Here is a 27,567-nt window from a genome sequence, read left to right as displayed (position 1 = left end):
TCCTGCTTGACTATCATTAAGGGCTTCTTGAGTAAATTTAGTCAGAGATTGCATATGTAATAATGCCATCTTTTAGCTCCAAAGAAGGAGCAAATATAGTTGAAAATATAGCCATACCAGTGGAATTCTGAACAAGCCCATCTGGCCTTAACGAGAGGGAGATTGGCAACAGGTTTTAACTCAGCCTGACTCCTTCCCTGCTTTTAAAGGAAACTCAGGGTGCAGTGTCTTAGCCATCCAGGCAGTAGCCAAGTCCAAAGACTTGTTCCACATAACCATTGAGTTCCATTAGGAGTCACTCAATAAATTCCTGGCCTTCGAGACCAGTCTGTTCCAAATTAATCCCTTTCTTTAAGTATAATAATATTCCAAACAAATTATAAAATAGGTATACAGTTTAAGCATAACAAATGTTTAAATGAGGACATATAATGTTGGTAATACAGGCCTAGTCAGGAGTCTTGGGACAGCTGTCTACAACAGATGCCGTCTTCTTCTCCTCCTGGTGTGGTCCTTTCCAACAGGGCTGCAAAGAGTCTTATTTGATGTCTCTTTTAATAAATAAATTCTTCAGGTTACAGTCCATAATCCTTAAGTTCTGGGAATTCTCTGTGAAAGAATCAGCTACCAATCTTTCATTTCTTTTAAGCACATCAATAAGACCGTGACAACAATGTAACATATCCCTTAAGCAAAGCTGGTTCATATATTTCTTCATCTAATTGCACAGACTGTTTTATTATTTCAAAAGGAGACAGCCGATGTTTACAAAAAGTGTAGATCTAAGATTAAGGAGCACTAGCACAAGAGCTTTTGGCTGTGAAAGAGTAAATGCTTCTGAAACCTTGCCAATTAAGTTTTGGTTGTGCGGTTAGGTCTTTTACCAATCCTGAGGATCGAGGATGGTAAGCACAGTGGAAATGCTGCGATATTTCCCAAATATTACAAATAAATTTGAGTTCCCAGTCGCTGTGTAACTCGGGAGGAATTCCTCAAACAGGAATTTATTCTTTTCAATAATAATTTACCTAAAGCCATCGCTCTTCTGCAAGGAAAAAGCCTCAAAATAATGTGAGAACATACAGATCATTACAATACATTTTCATTCTTGAGATGGTGGCATTTGGACAAAGTCCAATTGTCATACATCAAAGGGTCACTTAGGAAGGGAAAGTGGCCTTGTGAGTCATGAAGTGGCTTCTCTGGATTATACTTTGGGCATATAGCACAACAAGTAGAGGCTATATGAGCCACTGGGAGAAAGTTGTCAAAAGTATTGTTTTTCCCTTTTGTTGCAACCCTATATATTATTTTTCTGCTTCCGTGGCAATTTCTTAAGCCTGTAGAAGGAAATCTTTTTACTGAGTTAGCAGAGTTAACAAAGTAGCAGGCATTCTTGAGGCTGGACAGCACATCCAGCTTGATAACATCCTTATCATTTAAGTAAGACTCATTTGTAAACCAAATTAAACAATAGAATGCAGTCGTGGTCTTCTCTCCCTTGTGATGTTGGAAGCAGGTAGCAAGGTTAATGGTTGGAGCAAATTATAAACTAGTTCCTGAGTCCAGGGGGCAGGCAGTCAAGAAGACTTCTAGATGTCAGAGTCAAAGCATCTTTTGCAGCTTGAAATGTCTCTGATGATGTCATCAGGCATTCAGGTATCTTTCTGAGTGGCTTACAGCTTACACAGCAACAGACAGGAATCTCAAATTTCTATCAAGTCGTTCAGCTTCAGTTTACAAGGCTTCAAGAAAAAGAGCAGGTCAATTCTCAATGATTGCAAATGAAAATGAGGTAAAAATTGGAAACATTAGTTTCGAGATTTGTAACCAGGTATTTCAGTAGAAGAATTCAGGATCCAGTCCAGTTCACAGGTAGAAAAAGCCTCAAAGACAATTAACAGAACTAGGATCTAATGTCCACAAATGCACATTATAGTTTTTCACTGAAACATAATTCTTCTCTCTAAAAATCACCCTCATTTTTACCAAAGATAGTCAAATTAAGACTAATTGGTTTGCAATATAAGTTTACTTTCAAGAAACTTGGCCCAATTATTTACATAAGTGCAGCAAGAATAGCAATTGATCATATAGGCTCTTAAATCTGTTTTGCTGGAATTTTGTAAGGAATCTCAGATTGAACCTTAAAGACCTCTCGAGGCCAGGAAAGCCACACCAAGGATTTGTGCCATCAGGCCTTGCCTGCAATACCTTAGATTTGGGTGAATTTCTCTCCTTTCTTGAGATTTCCCAAAATATTTCAGGTTCATTGCACCTGCCAGATAAGCAAGCTTCCTTACTTACCAGGTAAGATTGCTGGAATCTCTCTCTGTAAAGCAAGGTACCAGGCCCATATTTCCAAGTGGCTTTATTTCCAGAAAGTCAACCTTATTCCTCAAAGGCAGTATTGTCATATCTGTGTCTGTATGTTTCTCTCAAATATGACATTCCAGTCAAAGTTTTGGTAAGATAGCAATTGTGTCCTGTTATAAGGAGAACAGATTCTTATTGAACTTATGCAAATAACTATATTGCCATGAAATAACCATGCTCACTCACAAAGAGTTTCCAAATTCTGGAGGGATCAGGTAGGGAGAAAAAGATAAATGTTTCAGTTCTGCTCCTAAAGGTATAATTTCACTAAATTGCTATAAGGCATAGTTAGCATGAGAGAAAAGAGAAAAAGATTTCCTTAAATCTGAGAAAACAAAACAACACATCAAAAACAATATTTCAAACAAAAGTCGTAAAAAAAAATTATAATCATCCTCAGTTCATTCAGTCCTGTATAATCGGTTCTTGATCTTAATCTTCTGTTAGCAGTTTTATGAGGTCATCAGTTTTTCCATTAGATTTCTGTAATTTATTACTCAGTTTAGTTCTACGATCTGAAAGTTTATCAGAAAACTGTAATCCAGAGTAAGTGTCAGAGTCTTTTCCATGAATTCCTCTGAAGATGAGACATATTTGCAAAAGCAAAAAGCATCAGAGTAAAAAACTAACTGTAAACAACAAAAGACTTAAAAATGACAATTGACAGAGAAACTTGGTTACTTCTGTGACATGCAACACTCCTAGATAATAACTAGAATTATGACTGATAACCAGGACAGATCAGAATTTTAGGAATGCTATATAATTTTCAAAACACTTATATCAATAACATTTACCCACATAATACCACCTAAGAAAGTTTATCATCGCTTATTTAACAATGCTTCCCATGTAGTTTAATAGACCAAATAAGTCTAATTAGTTTAGTATTTTCCTCCTTATAGGAAGAGAGAGAGAACAAATTTCTTTGAGAAGTCTCAGGGGCCCTCTGAAAATCCTCAGAGAAATTTTTCTTCTTTCTACCAGGTCAAAAGAAAGCCTTCATTCAGGATTTGAATATTTTTGAGGGAGAAGCTTGTCAAAAATGTCAAAAGTTTTTAAAATACTTGTTCAAATAGGAAACAACTCTCTCTGTGAAACAATGCTCAGGTATCCATTTAAAGCGACAACAGAGACAGTCAAGAGCAAACAACACAGTCAAAAAATTTTAGAAGAGACCTCTTTCTTTCTGAATATAGGAAATTATTTTAACAAAACATAGATTTTCTGTCTTTTAGGTAGAGATAGAGCCGGCCAAAAGTTCAAGAAAATTATCCTTTGAGAGAAAACCAATTTTAATTTCTGTACCAGCTTATTTTTAACGTTGAAACTCATTTATGTAATTGGATTTACTTTAATCTTAGTCAACTTGACCAGGCATAAAACTCCTTTCTGAATTTCTCCTTCACAAACCTTCTACAACTTTCTTGTTACATTCAGAATTTGTCACATGCTTGCTTTCTTCCCTTCTAGTACATTAGGACGAATTTATCTTTCTTAACTGAACAAAAAAAAATACTTCCATTCTTTATATCCTCTTTACTGAAAACATACATTTTAACTTTCCTTGAATACAGAGCTGTTTTCCTTATTAATTTCTAGTAGCTTTAATTATATATGTTAATTAGAACTTTTAACCCTTAACAGACCCTAGTAAACAGTAAAAGGGTAAGCAATTATGAATTGTCTTTTATATCAGCATTCTAAACACTTCATAATTTCTAGAAACATGCTGCTTTACAGTAACAGACCCAAAGACTTTTAGCCCCTCTGCAATAAGAAGCCAAAAATAGATAACTTAGATATGTTTAGCAATAATGTTTGTGTTCTATCCAATCCAAAACTGACCCAGATGCTCAGATTCTTATCATTTAACTTAACTTGGCAAAACTCAAGATTGTTACTGTGGGGACCTGAAATTGGCCACCCCAAGATATGTCTCTTTGGCATCAGGATTGTTTGAGGCTGATTGCTTTTGATAAACTGGGACAGGGAAGGAGGCTCTGAGGAATGGAACTTGCCCTTTGTTAGGACACCTTTACATTTGTAAGGTAAATCTCTATCTGTAAAAGGTGCCTCCCTCTCTGTACCAGGAAGAAGAAAGGCGATGACCTTCTCTCTAGAAACTCTTAATCAATACTAAAGGCAGGGACTTAAAATCTGCATTTTATTGTGCTAGTCTGGTAACCTCCTGTAACTAACTTCCCTCTCCCTCCCAACGCTGGCATTTCTTTAAGGATTAAGCATCTTTCCTTAGGCTAGGAACTGATTGCTGCGCTCACCTGTGACCGCCCAGCTCCAGACAATCAACTTGCCTCCTGCTACGCCCACCGAGATAGCAGACCACTGCCTGCTGTGTCCATCAAGCACTGTGCCGACAGGGCAATCTTGTGACTATTGTGGGAGGGACAGTTCAATCACGTGTGAAACACCCTGTTTGGGGGTATATAACCACTATGTGCACCCCACTTCTTGGGTGCCCTTTCTTCCTTCGGGAAGAAAGGCCCCGGGCCATGGTTCCTCATAAAGCTTTGTTTAATTTTCTCTTGCTATTCTATCTCATGTGAATTTAATTCGTTCTCCAGCCAGACGAACCCCCATTTGGGGAGAGGAAATGTCCTCCTCCCCTACATTACCAAAAAGAATTTGGAAGCTGTTTTTTCCCCAAGTATACAGACCATAAAACAGTTATTGTACCCGCTTTTATCTATTTAAATCATTTCCAACAATTATGTTCAGATTACCCACGAAAACCTCATGAGACATTAGACAAAACTGGTCATCATTTAAAGCTATTATTTTGCTGATGAATTTCTAGCAGACAACGTGAATTTACTTGACTAGTAAACCCAGGCTGCATACCTGCATCATATGCAAATACTGACAACTCTGACAAGACTATTTTCAATCAAACCAACAAACTTAAACAAGCTTTCATTTACCAAAAGTTAATTCACATCACGTTAACTTGAAAGACATTGGATTAATTTCTACTACATTTAGAATTTATGTAAGTGCTTACTTTAAGCCAATTAAACAGAGCTCTTAATTTTTTCTTCTTTTTTTCTGTCTTAGGAATTAGTGATGGGCTAGGTAGTAGTTCCTGGAGAGGGGAGATGATAATCCTTTTTGAGATAAAGGAACTGGGTGGTATCTGAATTGCCTCTAGAGCTGTATTTCCAGTCTTGCAAGGATTTTCTAAGGACAGTTGCTCTTGATTTCCCAGAAACTGGATTGTAACTTGAGTGACATTCTAGGTTGATCTACCTGTCCAACTACATCATAAAGGCATAGAGAAACCCCTCAAGTTTTCTCCCGGCTGGAGTTTCTGGGGCATAACCCATCCAATTGAAAGTGTTTCTAATTAGTTAAAATGTACCTGAGCATTGAGTCTCTGGGGATGCTTAGGGTGTTCCCCATGGTGGTAAAGCCAGTGTCCGACTGACAGTGGACTGGAAAAGGGTGCAGAGCCCAATTGCGGGTGTCAACATAGTTATAAGATTTAGTCAAGTCCCACTTAGCCGGGGCACTTTGTCCCTGAATCAGAACAAGGTGAGGCAGGGAAGCAGGAGGCAAAGGCCTGGACCTGGCTGGAGGCCGGGGCTCCCAGTGCCAGGGTTGAGAGTTAAGTCCCTGGCAAAATGTTCTCAAGTTTTCAATTTTACAGAAGGTCCAGGTTCTGGTCAGGTCCAGCCTGAACTTAACCTCGACTTGGTGACAACAGAGGAGATGATGAACGAAACAGGCAAAGAAAGGAAAAGAAGAGATCAGACCTCACCCTCATGGCCTTTTCCAGAGGGTTATCAAGATAAGAGTCACACAACAGTTCCTGTGCTGGGCACACAACCCCAGCAGGACAGTTCACAGAATAAATCACAGGTCTCCCACCCTCATAACTGGCTCAGTAGGTGACTAAAATACTCAGTGAGTCAACCGTCAAGAGAGGGCACCCCACTTGGGGTCGCCAGGGTGATCAGGCCCGGAAACCCAAAGTTGGGGATCCCAGGGGTGGAGCCTTTGACTCTTTAAAGATTTCTTTGTTTCCCTGTTGCAAAGCTCAAAAGGAGACGAAAATGACCATTGTAACTTTAAGAGAGATGAAAGAAAAGGAGCCATTACCTTGAAAATCCCCCCATTGGGGTTCCTGTAGCAAGGGATGATGTAAAAAGTTATTAAATGATTTCAGTGCAGATGGGGTCTGGTTATTGTGCGGTCATATAGCTTTAGATATGAATCTGGTCATATAGATCGGCATGTAGGTGAGGATGCCCTGGGCTTCTCTCCCTGGGGCAGCCCTAATTCATATCATAAACTTTAAAGACATTTGGGTAAGTTCTATTCAGAAAAACATTTTGTAAGTGCTTACTTTAAGTCAATGGAATAGAACTCTTTAGAAATTGTACCATCCGGAGGTAAAATATAAAAACTTTTGTAACATATAGACACACACAAACAGACAGTGCAAAGATCTTCCTTAGATTTCTGTTCTCATAGCAGACCGCGGTGGAAAAACTTGTTTTCCCAGTTTTTTTCCTCTTTCTATCTTACTTTCTTTTGGCCTTAGCAATCTGGCTTGGATCCCCCTTTGTTAAGCAACTGCAGTCACAGCATGAAGCCATCTGGAGTCTGGAGGAGAGGCTGCCCATTTGGGAACTGATCAAGCTGTTTTAGAAGCTCGATTTCCTGCTTCTCTTTTAATTTTGTTTTGTTATAAAGTCTGAACAACTTCTAAGGACAGTGTAGTGGCTCAGAAAGCGTGCTGCTTGTGAGTGTTACTCCCTTTGGAGAGGTCGTAAACACTCTGTTACGTGCCTCGGTTTCTCCCTCTGGCTGTCTAAAACACCGCTGTAGGAGGCTCGGAGCGTTGGGTGACCAGCCCTTATGTGCACGTCCCCAGACGAGCCTGTAATTAATTACCGTGAATGAGAGTGGAGTTCCCTATAGGACCACTGCACGTCACGAGGATTGATCCTCTGACACTCCCACTGAGGTCGTTAGTCACCTAAGAACACCTTTTGGTAAAGGCCGGGAGGAGCTAATGTCCCTTTTATTTGGAGCTGAACACGTTCAGTCTCTCATTTCTCTATCAAGTAGTTTGTTCAGACTTTATAAACACTATTCTTTCCAATTTAAAGCCAAATTAAAAACGTCAGCCTTCCCCATTCACTCCCAAGTTCCTCTAGGCTCCTCTGGCCTAGGAACTTCCCTCTAGGCTTTTCTCCACCTAGGAAATGTACCAGTACCTCTCAAACCTCTAGTCTTAAGACCTTACCCAGCTCATATAAACTCTTGGACCGTCAACTTAAAGTAAGGAGATCCAGGTTTCAGGAGAACTCACCAGGGTCACCTGAAGAATGCAGTGATCCAGGGGTTCAATGGGCCCTTATTGGTACCAAATGCCGGTTCAGTGTAGATTCCAGGTGGCGTCCGGTGGGTTTCTCTGAAATCCTGCCGACTACGCCAAGAACTGTTGATGAAAATAATCCATAACCAATCTATAAATGAAAATTTGGGTGAGTTTATTCTGAGCTTAAATCTGAGGATTATAACCCGGGAGAGTCTTTCCACAAAGGAACAGAGCACTCCAAAGAAGTGGGGGTAAATAGGGTGGTTATATACCCTCAAAGAGGATGTTTCACATATGATTGAAATGTCCCTTTTACAATAGTCACGAGGCTGCCTCGTTGGCACAGCGATTGATGGAAACAGCAGATAGGTCTGCTGTTTCCGTGAACCCCGCAGGGTGGCAGGTCTGTTGCCTCGAGCTGGGTGGTCACAGATGAGCACTGCCATCAGTTCCCAGCCTAAGGAAAGATGCTTAATCTTTAAGGAGATGCCCACATTGGGAGGGGGAGGGAAGTGGCACCTTTATCTCAAAATGTCTAAGCAGATATACAATGCATGCTCAATGGCCACAGTCAAGCCCTTTTGGAAAAAACAAAGTCAGGCTGAATTAGGTTTATACCAAATGGCTTCCTCATATACTCCATATATCCTGTTGCTTGCCATTTCAATTTGTCAGCACACTGAGAATATGGGGCCCCAACTGCCCTTGCCTGAGCTCATGAGGCAGTGAGAGGAAAGGCAAGCTGAGAGGACTTCAGACTGCTGACCCCCTCCTCCACTAAGCACTCAGCTGTTGGAGCAGAAGTGTCACTCCGAGAGAAGCTCGCCAATGTCTCCACCCCCTGCTCCAAAGCCCTAGTTTAGAGATTTTTGCCTTGAGGGAGAAGCAGACCATAAAACACAGAGCTTCTAATCTCTTCCCAAAGGAAATGACTTCATTTGCAACAGAGCTTGAGAAATTCAAGCCTAAGGACATTCTCAAGAACAGTCGAGGTTGTGATGAAAGGCAGTTGGGAGGAGATGCGTGGATTTAATGAAAATACAGTCTAGACTGTAGGCTGCCTAGTTTGTAGGGAGAAACAGGAATAGCACAGCTTGGAGGGGCCCCCCTGAAGTCAAAACAATTATCAAATACTGACCTCAGAAACCATAAGTTCAAAAGAGCCAGAATTTGATTGGAACAATTTATGCACCAGGGCATTGTTGAAAACAGTAAAGCAATCAGGTGGCAATTAGTGGAGTTTAACAGCTGGATGTGGTCAGGGAAAGAGAAGAAGAGAGTCCTACTAAAACCATCGTCATCCCAGGAGGACTGTGGGCTTACTCAAAGCTGTGCAGCCCTGAAGAGCAACATCAGAGGCTGTGTGCGTGTGTGTGCACACGTGTGCATGTGCATACAGGGGAGGGTTGGAGGGAGTGGGGAGGAGAGACAGACTTCATAAAATAATCCAGTCAATCACTAAACAAATAAAAAAGCAAATAATAATAATAAACCCAGACAGGGATGACCAGTACCCAGAATTGCTTCAATATATTATCTAAAATCTCCAGTTTCCAACAAAAAATCAGGAGGCATGCAAAGAAACAGGAAAATATGACCCATACGCTAGAGGTGGGGGCATAGACAGTAGAAACTGCATATGAGAGTGACCAGATTCAAATCTAACTAAAACAACTTCAAAGTAGCCATTATAAATGTGTTCACAGAATTAAGGAAAACCATAATTAAAGAAATGAAGGAAGGTATGATCACAATATTGCATCAGATAGAAAATATCAATAAAGAGAAAAATTATTAAAAAGGACCAACTGGAAATTCTGGAGTTGAAAACTACAAGAGAGGGCCCAACAGTATATTTGAACTGGCAGAAGAAAAAATTGGAGAACTCAAAGATAAATTGACAGAGATTGTGCGAGATGAAAACAGAGAAAAAAGAATGAAGAGAGAGAATTTATCTAACATTTCAGACTGGATTATTATGGATAATATACTTTCTCTTTTTTCTCTTGACTTTTTCTTTTTTTTTAAAGATTGACACCTGAGCTGACATCTGTTGCCAATCTTATTCATCATCATCGTCTTCTTCTTCTCCTCCTCCTCCTCTTCTTCTTCCTCCTCTTGCTCTTTCTTTCTTCTTCTCCCCCGCAAAGCCCCCCAGTACATAGTTGTATATTCTAGTTGTAGGTCCTTCTGGTTGTGCTGTGTGGGACACCACCTCAGCATGGCTTGATGAGTGGTGCCATTTCCGTGCCCAGAATCGGAACCAGTGAAACCCTGGGCTGCCGAAGCAGAGTGTGAGAACTTAACCACTGGGCCACGGGGCTGGCCCCTCTTGACTTTTTAAATCAGCAATAAGTTTTACCAAGATATGTGATCATTTTTTCTTTCCATACCTCTTATAACATCTCCTACATTTGCTTTTCTTATTGAGTGCTTTCTTTAAAAAAACCATTTTCAATATGAATCTGTGTGGTGAATCTTAAACCTTAAATCCCTGAGAATATTTTTATTGTGTCCTCATGCTTAAATAACAATTTGTATGTAAATTTAAAGTTCTTTTAATGTTTCAAATAATATTACTCCATTGCCTTTCAGCATCTGAAATTATTGTTGAGAAATCTGACGTCAGTCTGGTTTTTCTTCCTTTATAGATGACCTACTTTTCTTTCTGAAGGATTTTAGAATTTTATCTTTTTATTTGATATTTTTAAAATTAGTATAATGTGTCTAGGTTGGGAATTTTCCTTATCTTTTCCAGTTGAATCTTTATGAGCACTTTTAATATAAGGTCTTTCATCTTTAATCTTGGAAATTTTAATTCATTATTTCTTCAAATAGTTTCTCCTTGCCATTTTTATTTTCTCTCCTCTGGAACTCCTGTTACCCAGAGATTAGCACTCCTACTTCTATATTCATATCTCATAATTTTCCGTTTTCTTCCTTTTTGTTCTTTTCTGCTGCCCTCTGAGAGAGTTCCTCAATCTGACCAAACAGCCCACTAATTAATTTTTCAGCTATTTCTATTGCACTTGTGGGGGACTGGAATTGGCCACCCCAAGATATGTCTCTTTGGCATAAGGATTATTTGGAGTTGGTTACTTTTAAAAACTGCAGACAGGAAAGAAACTGAAAAGTAGAATTTACTTACCCTTTGTTAAGAGACATTTACATTGTAAAGGAAATCTCATCTGTAAAGGTGTCTCCCTCTCTGTACCAGGAAGAAGAGGGGATGACCTTATCTCTAGAAACTCTTAATCAATGTGGAAGGCAAGGACTTAAATCTGCATAATGATCTTACTCTCATTTACTGTACTTGTCTGGTAACCTCCTGTAGCTGACTCCCCCCACCCCCCACATCCTCCTTTGTCTTTAGCTGAAGATGATATTTAAGGTGGTGGCTTTGGCCATTTTGGCGAGTTGCTCAGGTTGCCTGAGCCTCTCCCATGTATACATGTTATAAAGCTCTGTTTAATTTTCTCCTGTTATTCTGTCTCATGTGAATTTAATTCATTTTCCAGCCAGAAGAAGCCAGAGAGGGTAAAGAAAATATCTTCCTCCCCAACACACTCTATCCCATCTACTGTGTTTCTTTATTCAAACTTTTTTATACCTAATATTTCCATTGATTCCTTTTGTACTTTCTTGTTCTTATTACATTTTGCTAATATCATCCCTTCTCTCTTTAAGTATATTTATCATGCTTATTTTAAATTCCTGGTCCTTTTATTCCAATAATTCTGATTCAAATGGTATATATTATTCAGTTTGTTTTCTTTTGAAGTAATTGTACTCCTCAAGTGACTAGTTACTTTGGTTCTGTGAGCCCTTCTTCTCTTGGGGGATCATTACTGTGTTTGGAATGTGCTTTAGGTAAAGGCCAATAGTCAGGTTCCAATCCACATCAGCCTGTTGTGTTTAAGGAGAAGGCAGAGAGCCCCAGGCAGTGTTGATCATTTTCCTGAGTTGACACTGTTCTAGGCAACACCTCTGGTCAGAGTTTCACCTTTAAACTCAAAGAGAAGTAGAACTGGAAGAGGGCAGTCTATCTAGATTGCAATCCACCAGCCCTAATGGTTGAGGAGAGAAGTGGAGAATAAAATACCTGAGGGCAGCTTGTCAATCTTCACCTGTTTACATTAGATCCTCGCTCTGGCAGGATTTATGTGCTGTCCTGATATTACCTTCCAGATACTTGCACCAGTGGTTTAGGATTTTGTTGCTGCTATCTGTAACGACAGGAGTAGGCAGTGATAACTTCAGGGTCATAGTACAGAAAGGCAAGGGCAGAATTTTTCTTTAATGTTTCCCCAGGTGGTCCTTTCCTGTCACCTCTTGTAAGCCCTCCACTCTAGGATACATAAACACACACTCACACCACTACAGCTTTACATTTCCCAAGGGTTTTGCTGTGACTTTTCACTTAGTTCCTAAAATCCAAGTTTTCACTTAGACTTCAGTTTCTTCAGAGTTGATCTCTGGGAAGGGAGCCAGAAATCCATGCTAGTTCACCAACTATATGGGAATAGAAATCAATGTTTGTATTTCTGTAAAATATGAAGCCTGTGATGGCAACAGATGACATCTCACTAAGGGATTACCTTGGAGAAGAGTTTATTTTCATGGGCTTCTCAATGGAAATATCTAAAACAACATCCATTTGATGTCACGTGAAAAATATATAGAAATTCTCAATACTGACATTCAAAGACATCCTGTCATAGTCGTTAAGTTTTTTAGCTCAGGAATCCGCAGTCTCTTCACTCATAAGTCCTACTAGATCTAATATAATCCTTGAGAATATTAATATGCATGATCTTAAGCAGAGGAGTAGAAAAGGAGAAATCAGATGAGAAAGGTATGGCCAGGTAACACTAACAATTGTTTCCACTGTCCAAAAAAAAAAGAAGAAGAAAAGTGGGTAGATTTCCTATCTTAACAGCTTTCTGCCCTTGGCCTAACTCTTAGCTGGAATATAAATAGAAGAAATTTGAGTAAAATTATAAGGATTGTTCCTTCTGGAAATGTTGGGTTTTTAATTATTTCAGCAGGTGTCCTTTTCAATTACTGTGTTGTGCTTTATCTTACAGCTGCTGGAAAGTTGTATAAGCATAAGTTGCTGGATGGCATAAGGTCTCTCAAAGGTGAGTTAGAAGTCAGGTAAAATTGAGACTGTTTATGTTTTGCACTTACTTTTTAAAAACTGCATTTATTTTTAGTGATGTCAAATTTGCCAGTCTAACCTGTTTGTTTATTGTTTTTGTCTCATCGTTTTCTACTTTGAACATAACCACCTTTGAAGAAATTACTTTTGTCTCTGTCATTACATTTCATGTCTTATTTTCTGAATAGACTTACAAAGCCACTTTCTTACCAGAATTCATCAGACTTGCCTATTTCTTTAGTTTTTTCCATATAACTGTCCCATGAGAGCTATAATCAAATCCTCTGGACAAAAATGAGGAGTAGGTTCTGTTCTTAATACCTGTGATAGCTCTTTTCACTTAAACAACTTTACTGTTCCTTTGATTGTTCACCCTCTAATCGATGCATGGACATGCCTAGCATTTTTCACTTTGTCATTATTGTTTGCTTTTTTCATTCCCATACTCTTTTTTCCTAAGGAGTGGAGCTTGATGTTAATAAGCTAGAACCCTTCATGGAAAATATGGGCTTTGAGCTTGAAGAAGAAGAATTCCAAGACCTGCTAGACAGCCTGTCCATTGATGGTGAGCTGCTCTTTCAGTGAAATTTTGAGTTCATGTATGAGAATTGCTGAGAGTTTATTTATTTAGAGTTGTGCAAAAACATTAAAAAACAAAGAGATGAAGACCCAATCCTCAAGAATTCGTCAGTTCATACAGTGGACCTTATTAAGTACCTACTATACATAAGCTGTTAGTAATCTAAAAATAAAGATGACGGGTTCTCTGTCCTCTAGGAGTTCACAGTCTAGTAAGGAGGTTTACATGCTGACAGGTCATCATAATACTATGTGGTTGTGCCATAATACTAAAAATGTATTCAGTAAGATTCTAAAGGAAGGAAGAGCTAGGTTTGCTGGGAAGGAGATCAGAGAAAGACTTGTCAGAAGATGTGCAGAAATTCTCCAGTAAAAAAGACATTCCAGATGAGGAAAGCAGTGCATACAAAAACATAAAATCATGCAAAAACGCAAATATTAGGAGAGCAGCAAGTATTCCCTTGTGGCTAGAATGTATGCTTCATGTTATAAAGTGACAGGAAACAAAGCTTGAAGGGTAGGCTGCCAAGACCAGAAGGACCTTAAACTAGACTATGGAGTTTAGCCTTCATCCTCTTGAGTTAGTTTTGGTAATTTGTGCCTTTCTAGAAATTTGTCCATTTCATCTAAGTTTTCTAATTTGTTGACCTGAAGTTGTTCATAGTATTCCTTCATAATCCTTTTAATTTCTATAGAGTTGGTGGTCAGGTCCTCCCTCCTGATTTTGATCTGTCTCTTTTCTCTTTTGTTTGGTTGGTCTAGCTAAAGGTTTGTCAATTTTGTTGATCTTTTCAAAGAACCAACATCAGTTTTTCCTACTGATTTTCTGCTTTCCATTTTATTAATTTCAGTTCTAATCTACTGTTTCCTTCTTTCAGTTTACATTGGGTTTAGTTTGTTCATCTTTTTCTAGATTCTTAAAATGAAAATTTAGGTTATTAAGTTGAGTTTTTTTTCTTTTCTAATATTGGTGTTTACAACTAAAAATTTTCCTCTAAGCACTGCTTTAGCTTCATTCCAAAAATGTTGATGTGTTTTCCCTTTCATTCAGTTAGAAATACTTTCTAATTTCCCATATGATTTCTCCTTTGATACATGGGTCATTTAGAAGTGTGTTTTTTAATTTCCAAATATTGTGGATTTCCCAAATTTCCTTCTGCTGTTGATTTTCAGTTAATTCCACTGTAGTCAGAGAGCATACTTTGTATTATTTCAATCCTTTTAAACTAGATGAGACTTGTTATATGGCCTAGCATATCATCTATCCTGGAGAATGTTCAATGGTTGAAAATATTGTTCAGTCTTTTTTATCCTACTGATTTTCTGTTATTCCATCCATTATTGAGAGTGGGATATTGAAGTCTCCAACTATTATACTTGAGTTGTCTATTTCTCCCTTCAATTTTAGCCTTCATCCTATAGGCAGTGGTATATCTAGAGTATTTCTCTTTGGGAAGTCAATGCCAATGGAAATGTAGAAGACATTTTTGGAAGCAAAGACTTAAATTTAAAAGATATTGCTATAGTGCAATAAGAGATGATGTGGGCCTGGGCAAGGGAAGTGAACTTAATGATAGATAAGAGACTGATTTGGGAAAGATTCTAGAATTTAAATTAATGGGGCTTGGTGACTGATTGCATGTGAGTTATGAGAAAGAAGAAATATTTTAAGAAGATGGAGATCTCTTGGTGGCTAAGTAAATCATATCATAAGCCAATTTGAGAATTCAGGAAGAGGTTCAGGTGACAATGTCAAGAGAATAGTTTTAGTTTTAGATGTGTTGAGTTTGAGATACCTACAGTACATTCAACTAGAAATATGTATGAAGATGGTTGGAAATGAATACTCTAATAATTCATCTCATTTATCTTTACCTAGGATGTTAGCAATCCACAGATTTTGTAAAACTTAGCATGTGCCAAAGCAGTGATGACATTATTAGCAAACAAAAGGAAAAGCAAAAAAATAAATAAACGGAGGGAATATTTGATAAGCAAAGTTTGAATGTAAGCAAATAGAATAAGGAAGAAAATAGTATTAAGAGAAATAGAAAAAAAGGTACGTAGAGTAAATTCTGAACTACCAGAAACAAGCAGCTCAAGATGGAAAAGAGCAATAGTTCCCAAAGTAATTTGCCTTTATATATCAATCACGCCTAGCATATGTTAGCATGACCTCACAATAGTGAGACCTACAAGTATCCACTAGGAAAAGTTTCCAAGATAACGACCCACTTGAGAAAAACAGCAAAAACCTGGGATTCATCTCACTGGTTCTGCTGATTATATGGCATTGTGGAAAGAGTTTGGAATTTGGAATAAGACAGACACAGATTAGAATTTCAGCTTTGAAAATTCCTGATTGTGCAAGATTGGTCACATTAACCCCTCCAATTCTTAGTTCCTTTTGTTAAAAAGAAAATAATAGCTACCTTTCATAAACGTTGCAGTTTCCTAGCATAGGGTTTAACACATAGTAAGCATTTAATATTAGCTTTTGTTACTTATAAAAGTAACAACCAATATACATTCATTTCAACACAATGGCACTTAATTATGCCTTTGCCATGGCCAGAAGAAATTAAATTTTCCACAGGATAATTTTTTCTTTATTACTGGAAGTATAGAATTTCCCAGTATTTTTTATCTGCCTGTGAAAGGATGTAGATGTTTTTTGTTTTCCCATTTTCCAGGTATCTTGAAACTTCACTGGAATGCTTCAACAGTGATTTTGGTTGTGGAAGTATCAACTATATCCCTGAGTACTACTTTTCAGGTCAATGAGCCCACAGGAAATAGCATTAGAGACCTACTTCAGGCTATTCATAAGTCTTCTGTGGTACTAATTGAAATACATGAGAATGGATAAGACATCTATCTGTGAGGCACTGACCATCTATGAGGCTCTTCCCTCTAAATACCCCATTTAAGAGGAAAATACAGGGGCTGGCCCAGTGGCGCAGTGGTTAAGTTCACATGTTCCAGTCTCAGCGGCCCAGGGTTTGCCAGTACAGATCGCGGGTGCGGACATGGCACCACTTGGCAACCGCCATGCTGTGGTAGGCATCCCACATATAACGTAGAGAAAGATGGGCACAGATGTAAGCTCAGGGCCAGGCTTCCTCAGCAAAAAGAGGAGGACTGGCAGTAGTTAGCTCAGGGCTAGTCTTCCTCAAAAAAAAAAAAAAAAAAAGGAAAATACAAAGTAAAGATTAAAAAATACAAAATTTTTAAATTTTTTAAATTAAAGTTCAATTAAGTTGATCAAAGTTCCTTTTTTGGTATTGAGTGTGTATAGTGGAACAACACAGCTAGTTGTCACCTGTGGACTGAGTACAGAAATAGGCATTATTAATATTCCAAGTCATATCTTTCCTACTGGAGCATTTGCCCTTTTTAAGATGCTTGTCAACCTTATAATCAACAAAACAGAGTTCTTCCAGATCTGAAAGCAAAGAAGGCTACTTTTTAAATGTCAGCCTAGCACTCTACTATACGAAGTTTATCTTAGTAGAATAAAAAGTGATGTAAGAAGTATGAAATTAAGTATCCTTTTTAAAATCAGAGCTTTATCTTTCCACATTTTCCATTTGGAATGAAAATAGGCTAAAATTCTAGAGCAAATCATAAAAATTTGCAAATTTTGTGTTTTACTTCATTGTATCACATTTATGTCTTTCTTCTATTTATATTATTGTTTTTATGCATAAAATTCTGTCTTCTCTTACAGATGAGGGGATGGTTAAAATGAGTGTGGTAATGGATAAAGTAAATCTTTTTACAGGTAGGTTAGATTTTTATTAACACATTGTTGAGCATCTACTGTATCCCAAGTATAGATCTACAAAAACCAATCTTCCAGGAGCTTATGTAGTTGGGGCAAGAAAAAAGACATAAATAACTGCAGTAAAACATTATAGATGCTATTTTAAAGACCTGTACAAAGTAAAGAAGGGGCAGAATGGTCATTTTCACCTGAGGAAGAAAGATTGGGAGATGCTTTAATAGAAAGGACAACACATGAGCTGATCCTTGAAAGGTGAGTCAGTTTTGCCAGACAGAGTAGGATGGCCCTTCTTGAAAGAGGAAAAATTATAAAAGGCACGAAGATGAGAAACAGTATGATGCTTTAAGGGAACTAGAAAAAATTGGCATAGCTGGAGAATAAAGTGCTGTCAAGAGTTTGGCAAGGAATAAACTTACAAGTCAGGAACGGGCTGAATAATGGCTCCAAAGATATCCCGGTCCTCATCCCCAGAACTTGTGACTGTTCCCTTGTATGGCAAAAGGGACTTAGGAGATGTGATTAAGGATCTTGAGATGGGGTGATTATCCTTGATTATCCAGTTGGGCCCCAAATGTAATCACAAGTATCCTTTGAAGATGGATGCAAAGTGCGATTTGATGACAGAAAAAGTAGAAGGCAATGTGACAATGGAAGCAAGATGCTACACTGGATGGAAGAAGGGGAATGAACCAAAGAATATAAGTGGCCTCTAGAAGTGGAAAAAGCAAGGGAACAGATTCTCCACTAGAGACCCCTGAAAGAACCAGCCCTGCTGACACCTTGACTTTAGCCCAGGGAAACTGATTTTTGGTCTTCTAACCTCTAAAACAGTAAGAGAAAAAATCTGTATTGTTTTAAGCCACCAAGTTTTTGGTAATTTGTTACAGCAACAACAGGAAGCTAATATAGGAGACAAATCATGGAGGGCCTTGAATACCAAATAAAGGAGTGTGAATATCATTCTGTGTGGAGTGGAGAGTCATTCCAAGATTTTATGCAGAGGCCTGTGTGATTAAATTTGCAGATTAGAAAGATTACTCTAGCAGCAGTATAAAGGGTGGATGGAGGTGTGTGGGCAAGAATAGAATCAGGGAGACCAGTTAGGAAGAAAACTGCAACTGTACAAGCAAGAGACAATAAAGAGCAGAACTAAACCGTTATCTATGAGACTTGAGAGGAAGGGACATATATAGGAGAAGTTAGAGATATAGAATCTATAGGAGTTGGTTACTGATCAGATATGCAGATAGAGCAAAAAGAGTGAAGGAGGCCTTCTTAGTTTCTGAGTTGGATAGTTGAGTGGGTGATAGTGACATTCACCAAAATAAGGAATTCAGCTAAATAAATTTAGAAGTAAAGATACAGTTCTGGGGCCAGCCCCATGGCTGAGTGGTTAAGTTTGCACGCTTGCCTCAGTGGCCTAGGGTTTCACTGGTTCAGATCCTCGGCGTGGACCTAGCACCACTCATCAAGCCATGCTGAAGCTGCATCTCACATAGCACAACCAGAAGGATCTACAAATAGAATATACAACTATGAACTGGGGGCTTTGGGGAGAAGAAGAAAAAGGAAAAAGCAACAGATGTTAGCTCAGGGACAATCTTAAAAAAAAAAAAGAAAGAAAGAAGATAAAGTTTCCATTTTGGTCATATTGAGTTTGGGGTTCCTGTGGGACATCTAAGGGAAATTGAACCCTAGGCAGTTGAATATCTGTCTAAGAATCTGAGGCTACCTCTTTTTCTGACACAAGCAGACCTTAAGTCAGGAAGGATACAGATATAGAGAATCTGGATAGATGTGGGAGTAAAATTCAGAGGAGTTACCTAAAAGTTTCAATCTTCTCTGTAAAGTAGAAAACAGAATTATCCACTAAAAGAAAGGGCACAGTGGTGGGGTAGGGGACTTCAAGGAAAGTATTGATGATTTCAGATAACTTTGATAGGGAATAGGAACTAGGGTTGTTGAGGAATATATGAAAGCATTACTAAGAAGTGCCAAGAGTCTAGCCAAGGTCAGATATCATAAATAAGTAATGGCAACTTTTCATATAATTATGATATTCTTCAATTGGACCAAATTAGGAAATTCTTAAAGCTGTTATGCCAAAAGAATGAAAGAATAAAGACATTAAATGTGTAGTCAAGGGAGTGGTCAAGTGGTCCAGGGTGGTTAGGGAAGAAAGTGAAGTTGTGATGGAAATTATGAACTTGTGGAAAAATTGGGGAGGAGGGGAATGAAAGTCCCTGTAGAGACTACAATGGCTGTGGTAGGGGTAAGGAAGTGAAAGAAGTGGAAGAATATGAGGTTTTGGCCTTAGTTAGGCATGTTAGAATTTAAGATTTTAGAGGTAAAGCATTTCCAGGTGATGACAAAATCCAGGATATGGCCATGATAGTTAACTAGTATGGAATCTAGGAGCTAGTCATTGAAGATAAGGAGATTAAGTAATTTGGAGGCCAGGTTGTTGATATAGAAAAGGATGTAGGATATAGAAAAATAAGCAGCTTTCTCTCACAAAAAAAAAAGTAACGGAAAAGTCTATTAAGAAGAGGGAAAGTTCAATTGGGAAAGAAGGTGAGAGTCTGTAAAAGACTAAAGATATAGAGAAATTCATATTTAATGAAATATGAGTCCAAGAGGACACTGTGGGAAGAGCTGAAAAGAAAACTAGCAATGGAAAGAAAAATCAGAGTGGTAAAACACAGAATAGATTAGAGAATATAGACATTTTTAAGAGGCTTACATTTTGAAGAATGGGAATGATTTCGAAGAATGGGAAGATGGTTAGACTGATAATTTTGAGGCAGAAGGCCCATGTCTGTTAAAAGCCTGATCAAGTTAGCAACTAGGAAGTTGCTCTGTTGGGCCTGAAGAGTTATTCCCTTGGCTGGTTACAGGGGGATATTAGAAGCTCCTGTAGTCGAAGTCTTCACAGGAGAGGTCCAAAGCAGCTTGGGGAAAACAACCCTTGTGCCATTTCCCCCCAGGCACTTCTGCAGAAGATCAGCTAACTCCCAGACATTCTCCTCCCAATGGAAGCACTGCAAGGTGGTTCCAGAGGACTAAACACAGAGTTTTCTTTTGCCAGAATTGGAAATGACTAGGATATACAAATTGTGTACCTAAACTGCATCTTTTTTTCCCAGCTTTACTGAGATATAATTGATATATAACATTATGTAAGTTTAAGGTATACAATGTGATAATTTGATAAGCATATATATTGAGAAATGTTTATCACAATAATTGTTAACACATCCTTCACCTGACATGATTACCATTTTGTTTTTATTGCTAAACTGCATCTGCAAGCTAGGGAGAAGATTCATCGTGAAGGAAAGGTTCATGTAGCCATCCTCCAAACAGATTGGGAAACGGTTCAGGGGGCAAGGATAAGTGGTGCTTTCCACCCTCATAACCAGGAGCTAAGACCAAGTCCATTACAAAACAAACTTGTTAGCTTTGTGTCTTACCCATGCTTGTGATAGTTTGGTGATCCCCTGTCTGTTTCACTCTAGCACTTTACATTAAAGCCCTAAGAATGAAAAATCTCTATGTGCTAGTTTTCCCAGTACGAAAAAGAAGCAAGCTGGGAAGACTGCATCTAACTTCCTAGCCACCCTTACAGAACCCCAAAAAGTATACTGTGTGGTAGTAGCTGCCAAGATAAGAGCAAAGCAAGGCCACCAAATCCCTGAGGCATGACAGAGAGCCAGGCTGGGTTAAGAAAGAAGCCCCTGGAGAAAAGCCCTGTATAGTTCCATGATACGTAATTAAGAAGACTCTACAAAACCAAGATTTTAATGTTTGCACAAAATTATAACAGCAGTTTTCTTTATTGATGCATTCTCTCACTCTACCTATTTACTACCTATTTACTAGTGAATGTTTGCATCTACTAACTCATAGCCTAAATTTCGTCATCATTGTTTTAGGCAAAAAGCTCTAAGATTATGTCTTAGCAACGGCTGGCATTCTTGCCAGGTTTACTGCATGTTTAATCAGCAAATTCCATATAAGCGTTTTCTATAATATAGAATCATCATTCTTCAAATTTTCAACCATTGCCACGTTTTACTTTTTAAAGGTGAGAAGGTTGATACTAGTAACCTGGAAACTTTTCTGGAAAATATGGGGATAAAGCTCACAGAAGATAAAGGCACAAAACTACTGAAAAATCTTCCAGCTGATGGTGAGCATTAAAAATACCACAGTGTAAAAGAAATTTTTTTAAACCACAGTGGCCTTCAAAGAAAGTTGAGTATATGGACTTTTGTGACTCCCTATTTAAGGAATATTCTATGCCCCCACCACCACCAAAATGATTTCACCAAATTGAGAGCTGTTTCCATTCCTGAGTTGTATTCTTGAAAGTGAAATAACATAAATTTCTAGAATAAAACGCTTAAAAGTCTATGTTTATGAAATTATGCATGTTTTATTCTATTTTTAAATAGCTACATTGGTGCCTGAGACTTGAATTTTTCCCTTTCTTACAGCCAAAGGAAGGGTATATATGAACAGATTGATGAAAGAATTAACATCTCTTGAAGGTGAGTGAGAAGTATGATGAAAAGGCAGGTAAAACGAGGGTCATTGAGTTTTGCTTTTATTTTCAAAAACTCTTCCTATTTTACAATTTTCAAGTTATTAATCCTGCTGTCCTGTTTATTAATTCAGTGTTTATTCTTTATATGCTTTAGGCACATTAAGTCACCAAAATGGTTTAACTACAGTAAACCCAAAAGCAGTGGTTCCAAAAAAAAGTTGTACATCAGAATCACTAGGGGAAAAAACAATTTAGCATTCAGATCACTAGGCTCCCTTCCAGTCATATCGATCTTGAATTTCCAGAGATAGTACCTAGAAACATATGTTATTAAAAGTTTCCTAGAGGATTATGATAGAGTAAATCCATTGATTGGCTGGCTGGTTGGATAGATGGATTGATTGATTTATAGTTCTCCGTTAATTTTTCTGTTGTTAGTGCCTTCAAGTTGATTCTGACTCCTAGGGACTCTATGTAAAACCGAGCAAAACCCTGCCTAGATTTTTTTTTTGTACCTTCCTCTCATCTGCTGGCACTATATCGGACAGTGCTCTGCTGCTATTCATAGGGTTTTCACAGCCAATTTTTTCAGAAGTGGGTAGCCACATCCTTCTTCCTAGTCTGTCTTAATCTTTAAGCTCCTCTGAACCTTGTCCACCATGGTTGACCATGCCAGTATTTGAAATACGAGTGGCATAGTTTTCAGCATCACAACAACATGCAACCACCACAGCATGACAACCAACAGATGGGTGTTGTGGTTCCCTGATCAGGAAATGGATCCAGGCCACGATGGTTAGAGCACTGAATCTTAAACGCTAGACCACCAGGGCTGGCTTTCCACGAATTTAGCAAGTTTCAAATCCTACTGTGCATATAGTTTATAAAGGTTGATTTTAATCTTTGCCATGACTCACCAGATCCCCCTAACTTCTCACTTTCTTCTCCTAAAAGTTTTCCTAAAATCCATAACAGAATCCCACAGATCAGGGTTTAGGAATTCCTGACTTAGACACCAAAATCACATTTACTTGAATAGTTTAATTGTTCTTTACTCTTTGTTCTCTATATAGTGTTGATGCCTAAGCACGAGCTAGAATGCCCACTCTTCACATCATTACAAATATTTCTCATATCCCATTCTTTTCTTTCCTAAGGGACGAAGGTGTCTTCAAATAAAGTGGACACTTTCATGAAAAACATGGGAATTGATCTCAAGGAGAAAGAAATCCAGGAATTGAAGGACCATCTACCAGTTGATGGTGAGAGATTTAAATATCAGTATACCTCTTAGCAAAACTTTGGACCTGAGGCTAGTATCAGGGCTGGAATAACTTCATATAGGATGTATATGAAGAGAAGAAAAAGAAAGAGTGAGGCCTTCATCATAGCTACCAAACTGAGCCCAATGACTATAACTTGGAAAAATTGACAAGAATGCTGCCCAATATAGGTGACAAGTGTCACTCTCCACAGGAAATGCCAGGGTCTAACGAAAATACTCAAGGTTTTAATCTCTGAGTCCCTACTGCTAACCCAGCATTAAAAAGCAATGACCAACACTTAGATAGTCTTGACATGTGCAAGGCAAATTTCTAAGTACTTTAAATATATTGTCTTTTCTAATCTTCCAAACAACTCTACAAAGTAGGTTCCATTTTTACCGCCATTTTACATATAAGGAAACTAAGGCACGGAGAAGTCAAGTAGCTTGCCTAAAGTCAGAGAGCTAATAAATGGTGGGCAGACAATCTGGCTCCAGAAACTGTTTCTTAACTCCTCTGCTATACTGCCATGAACCACTAGAATTAACAAATTTAAGAAGGTATATAGTAATGTTACCAATTGAATTAATCAAACTTGGCAAAAGTTAGACTGCTCTTATGCTTGTAGAACTGAGAAAAATTCATCAGAAAATTTTGAAGGATATCTGTCCCCTTGAGGAAGTAGTAAAGATACAAGATTGATCCAACAATAAATATGAGCTTGTCTAAATCAGAAGTACCTTTCATTCTTTCATTCCATAACCTTTAATTGAATGTCTGTGATGTGTCAGGCACTGTTCTAGGCCCTTGGGACATTTGCCTTAATAAGAGGTAAGCAGTTTTTCCAAATATGACTTTTCCTTTGGTTTTTTAATCCCTTTCATCACTCTTTTAATCTACCAATGCAATAAATATAGATATTTGTGGTTATCATGTTTTCCTAGTATCCTGAAACAGGAGAAAAGATATCAGGACAGTGATTTAAAGTGTAAGGCTGTTGATCTAATTCTTGTGCACTACCTTGTACATCTGTGAAATCATCTGAGATAGGATGGAAAACTGTTTCAGGGGCCCAAGGGGCCTCGGTGGAGGTAATTAGAGACATACAAAGTAAAGGAATCGTGGCATTTGTCCTTTACAGGCACAGACTTTTACCCAATAAAGGTTCTTTCCTATCCTATTTAAAAGTTACAGTATAATACTATTCATATTAATAATAATAAAAGAGTATAAAACTATAAAAGAATACCAATGAACTATTATCATAATTGAAAAGATATAGAAAAAGAACAAGTAAGGATGAATTCTGTGTCCATGAACCTGGTATACTGGTTTTAAAGCTAATTCATTCTCTTTGTGATTTTTTTTATCTTAAAGATAATGGGAAGATTGATTTAAATATGTTGATGGATGAAGTTAAATATGTTGCAGGTGAGTGACATGTTACAATGAGGATTATATTACGTGGTCTTAAAGTTTTATATGGAACTATATTTTTAACACGATAGTCTTTTCTCCCTTCATTCATTCATTTAACAACTATTTATTCAGCACTTACTACATGCCAGGCATTGTTCTAGGCACTTAGGATATATCAGTAAACAGAACAAAGATCATTGCCTCCCCATGGATCTTACAATCTTGCAGAAGAAACAAGCAATAAACAATAAATGTAATAAATAAGTACATTATATAGTATGTTAGACAGTGATAAATGATATAGAAAAAAATGAAGGGGCCAGCCCGGTGGCATAGTGCTTAAGTTGCCACACTCCACTTCAGCAGTCTGGGGTTCACAGGTTAAGATCCCCGGTGCAGACCTACACACCACTCATCAAGCCATGCTATGGAAGTGTCCCACATACAAAATAGAGGAAGATTGGCACAGATGTTAGCTCAGGGGCAATCTTCTTCAAGCAAAAAGAGGAAGATTGGCAACAGATGTTAGCTTAGGGCCAATCTTCCTCACCAGAAAGAAAAAAGAAAAGTAGACTAGAGTAAAGGGACTGGGAGAGCCAGGTATGTTGGGACACTTGTAGTTTTAATAGATAATCAGGCCTCCCTGAGAAGGTGACATTTGAGCAAATACTTGAAGGAGGTGAGGATTTTGGCCATGTAGGAACTTTTAGAAAAAGAGTGTTGCAAGCAGATAGGACAAGGACTAAGGCCCGAAGGCAGGAGCATGCCTGGAGTATTTAGGGAACAGCAAGAAGGCCAATGTAGCTGAAGCTCAGTAAGTAAGGAAAAAAGTAAAAGGAGATAAGAAGTGAGTGGTGATGGGTGTAAGATTAGTCAGGGCCATGAAAGCCCTGCCAGGACTTGAGCTTTTTTTCTGTGAGAAATGGGAAGTCATTGCAGGGTTTAGTGCAGAGGCATGATATGATCTGATCTATATTTTCTTCAGATCTTTCTGGATTCTGTATGGAGAATAGATGGGGAGGGGGAGTGGAGGGGAAGAAACCAAAGGTAAGGAGAGGGAAACGATTTAAGGGGCTTTTAGAGTAATCTGTGTTAGAGGTGATGGTGATTCATACAGGGTAGAAAGCAATGAAAATGATGAAAAGTCGTTGGATTCTGGATATATTTTAAAAGGGGTCATTGTAATAATGGATGTTAACTAGACTTATTGTGGTGATAATTTCTTAATATATACAAATATCAAATCATTATACTGTATAACTGAAACTAATATAATGTTACATGTCAATTATATCTCAATAAAAAATAATAATAAAAAGAGTCAACAGGATTTCCTGATGGATTAGATATAAAGTACTAGATAAAGGGAGAAGTCAAGAATGATTCTAATTTTTGTCCTGAACAACTGAAAGGATAGACTTACCATTAACTGAGATGGAGAAAATTGCTGGAAATAGAAGTTGGCTGAAAGAAAATTAGGAGTTCAGTTTGGGACATTTTGAGATATCTAACATATGCCCAAATAGAGATGTCAAGTTCAAAGCTACTAGACAGTCACAAATTCAAGGAAAATATCTTGGCTAAAAATATATAATTGAAAGCCATAGGTGTATAAATGGTACTTAAAGCCATTAGATTGAATGAATTCACCCAAGGAGTGAGTATAGATGGATAAGGGAAAAGAACTAAGGAGTGAGTCCTGGAACACATCAACATTAAGAGGTATTAAAGGAGGCCAAGAAGGAATGGCGAGTGACGTAGGTGGAAAACCAAGAGAATATGGTGTCCTGAAAGCCAAATAAAGGACATTATATTAGATTGGGTACCCCCAGATACAAATCCTGAGATAAGGATTATGCATGCAGGTAGTTTACTTGGGAGATGAGCCCAGGAAACACAGAGGGGAATAGAGAGGCAAGACATGGACGAAAGCAGTGAATAAAGTTTGTATTTATCAACCAAGTTACCATTGAAGGTAACTGGAACTTAATCCCATTGGGGAATATCTGGGAAATGGTATAGAACACAGCCTCAGAGAGGATTGAGGAAACTAAGTTATTTTTACACCAACTCCTATCAGTCGTTGGTCGAGAACTGCTCAAGGGAGAAGGAGGCAATATTACTCTACTGGCATTTCCAGCCAGCTAAGCATAGGCAAAGCAAAAACTGGCAGCCAAAGAAATCTCTCAAACAAAGAGATTTGAACTGAATCCAGCAATTGAAAGCTGGGATAGCATGCAGTGAAATGGTAAGGGTTAAAGAGATGTGATCCGGACACCTGCAGGATCTGCTATAAATACCAGCCAGGAGGGCAAATCAACACGGTCAAACGCTGCTGATCAAGTAAGATAAGAACTGAGAATTGACCATTGCGTGTAGCCACATGGAGGACACTGGCGATATCAAAAGAGAAATTTCAGTGAGGGTGAAAAGAAGCCAGACCGGAGTGAGTTTAAGAGAAAATGGGAGGATAGGATTTAGAAAGTGTGAATATCTGAGGAATTTTGCTGCAAAAGAGAGTAAAGAAGTGGAATGAAGGGGAAAGTAAATTGGTGAAAGTGGTGCCAAGAGAAGGCTTTTTTATTTTTATTTGAAGAAATAAAAGAAGTTGTGATCAAATGGAAAAGGAGGAAGTGGTGGTTTGAAAAGAGAAGATTTGAAGTAGTCAGCAAGAAGAGCGAGAAAGTTAATGAAGTGGCAAATCATAGTGTGATTGCCCAGCAGAATTAAGGACCCTCTTGAGGTTCACGATCATCAGTTTAAAATAAGAACAGTCAACATAGTTCACTTCAGTTCTAGTTCAGCTGCATGGCTGCAGGCACAGAGTAAGCAAAAGCTTGGACTTAACCAGGAATGGAGTTTTGCCAATGAGTGTATTGAAAGCAAGAGTAGAGCAATTTAAATCCAATCTTCAACAAAATTTAAGCACACCACTTTCTTTGCTCACCATTGCTTCTTACTTCTCTTTTTTGGGTTCAGTTTCATTCTTCCCAAAGTATATCTTTCTTAGTAATTTCAACAAGGGTCAGTCTTTGTCTGAAAATATCTTCATTTTATACTCATCCTTGAATCATGATTTGACTA

At 38.2% G+C, this 27,567-nt stretch overlaps 1 protein-coding gene across 2 annotated transcripts in view; it reads left to right on the top strand.

Annotated features, from left to right (window-relative positions):
* The window catches only part of EFCAB3 (EF-hand calcium binding domain 3), a 494,329-nt gene that overhangs the window by 392,848 nt on the left and 73,914 nt on the right, over positions 1-27,567 (top strand). For both annotated transcript variants that reach the window (XM_070561747.1, XM_070561748.1), the window contains 7 exons: positions 12,811-12,864; positions 13,345-13,449; positions 17,194-17,247; positions 21,338-21,442; positions 21,750-21,803; positions 22,957-23,061; positions 24,442-24,495. In XM_070561747.1, the coding sequence (XP_070417848.1) occupies positions 12,811-12,864; positions 13,345-13,449; positions 17,194-17,247; positions 21,338-21,442; positions 21,750-21,803; positions 22,957-23,061; positions 24,442-24,495 (531 nt within the window). The remainder of the gene's footprint in view (positions 1-12,810; positions 12,865-13,344; positions 13,450-17,193; positions 17,248-21,337; positions 21,443-21,749; positions 21,804-22,956; positions 23,062-24,441; positions 24,496-27,567) is intronic.

The sequence above is a fragment of the Equus przewalskii genome, chromosome 10 (genome assembly GCF_037783145.1).
Source record: "Equus przewalskii isolate Varuska chromosome 10, EquPr2, whole genome shotgun sequence".
NCBI classification, from domain to species: Eukaryota; Metazoa; Chordata; class Mammalia; order Perissodactyla; family Equidae; genus Equus; species Equus przewalskii.
Note: the sequence above shows the minus strand (reverse complement) of the source record. Positions and strands in the feature narration are given on the sequence as shown.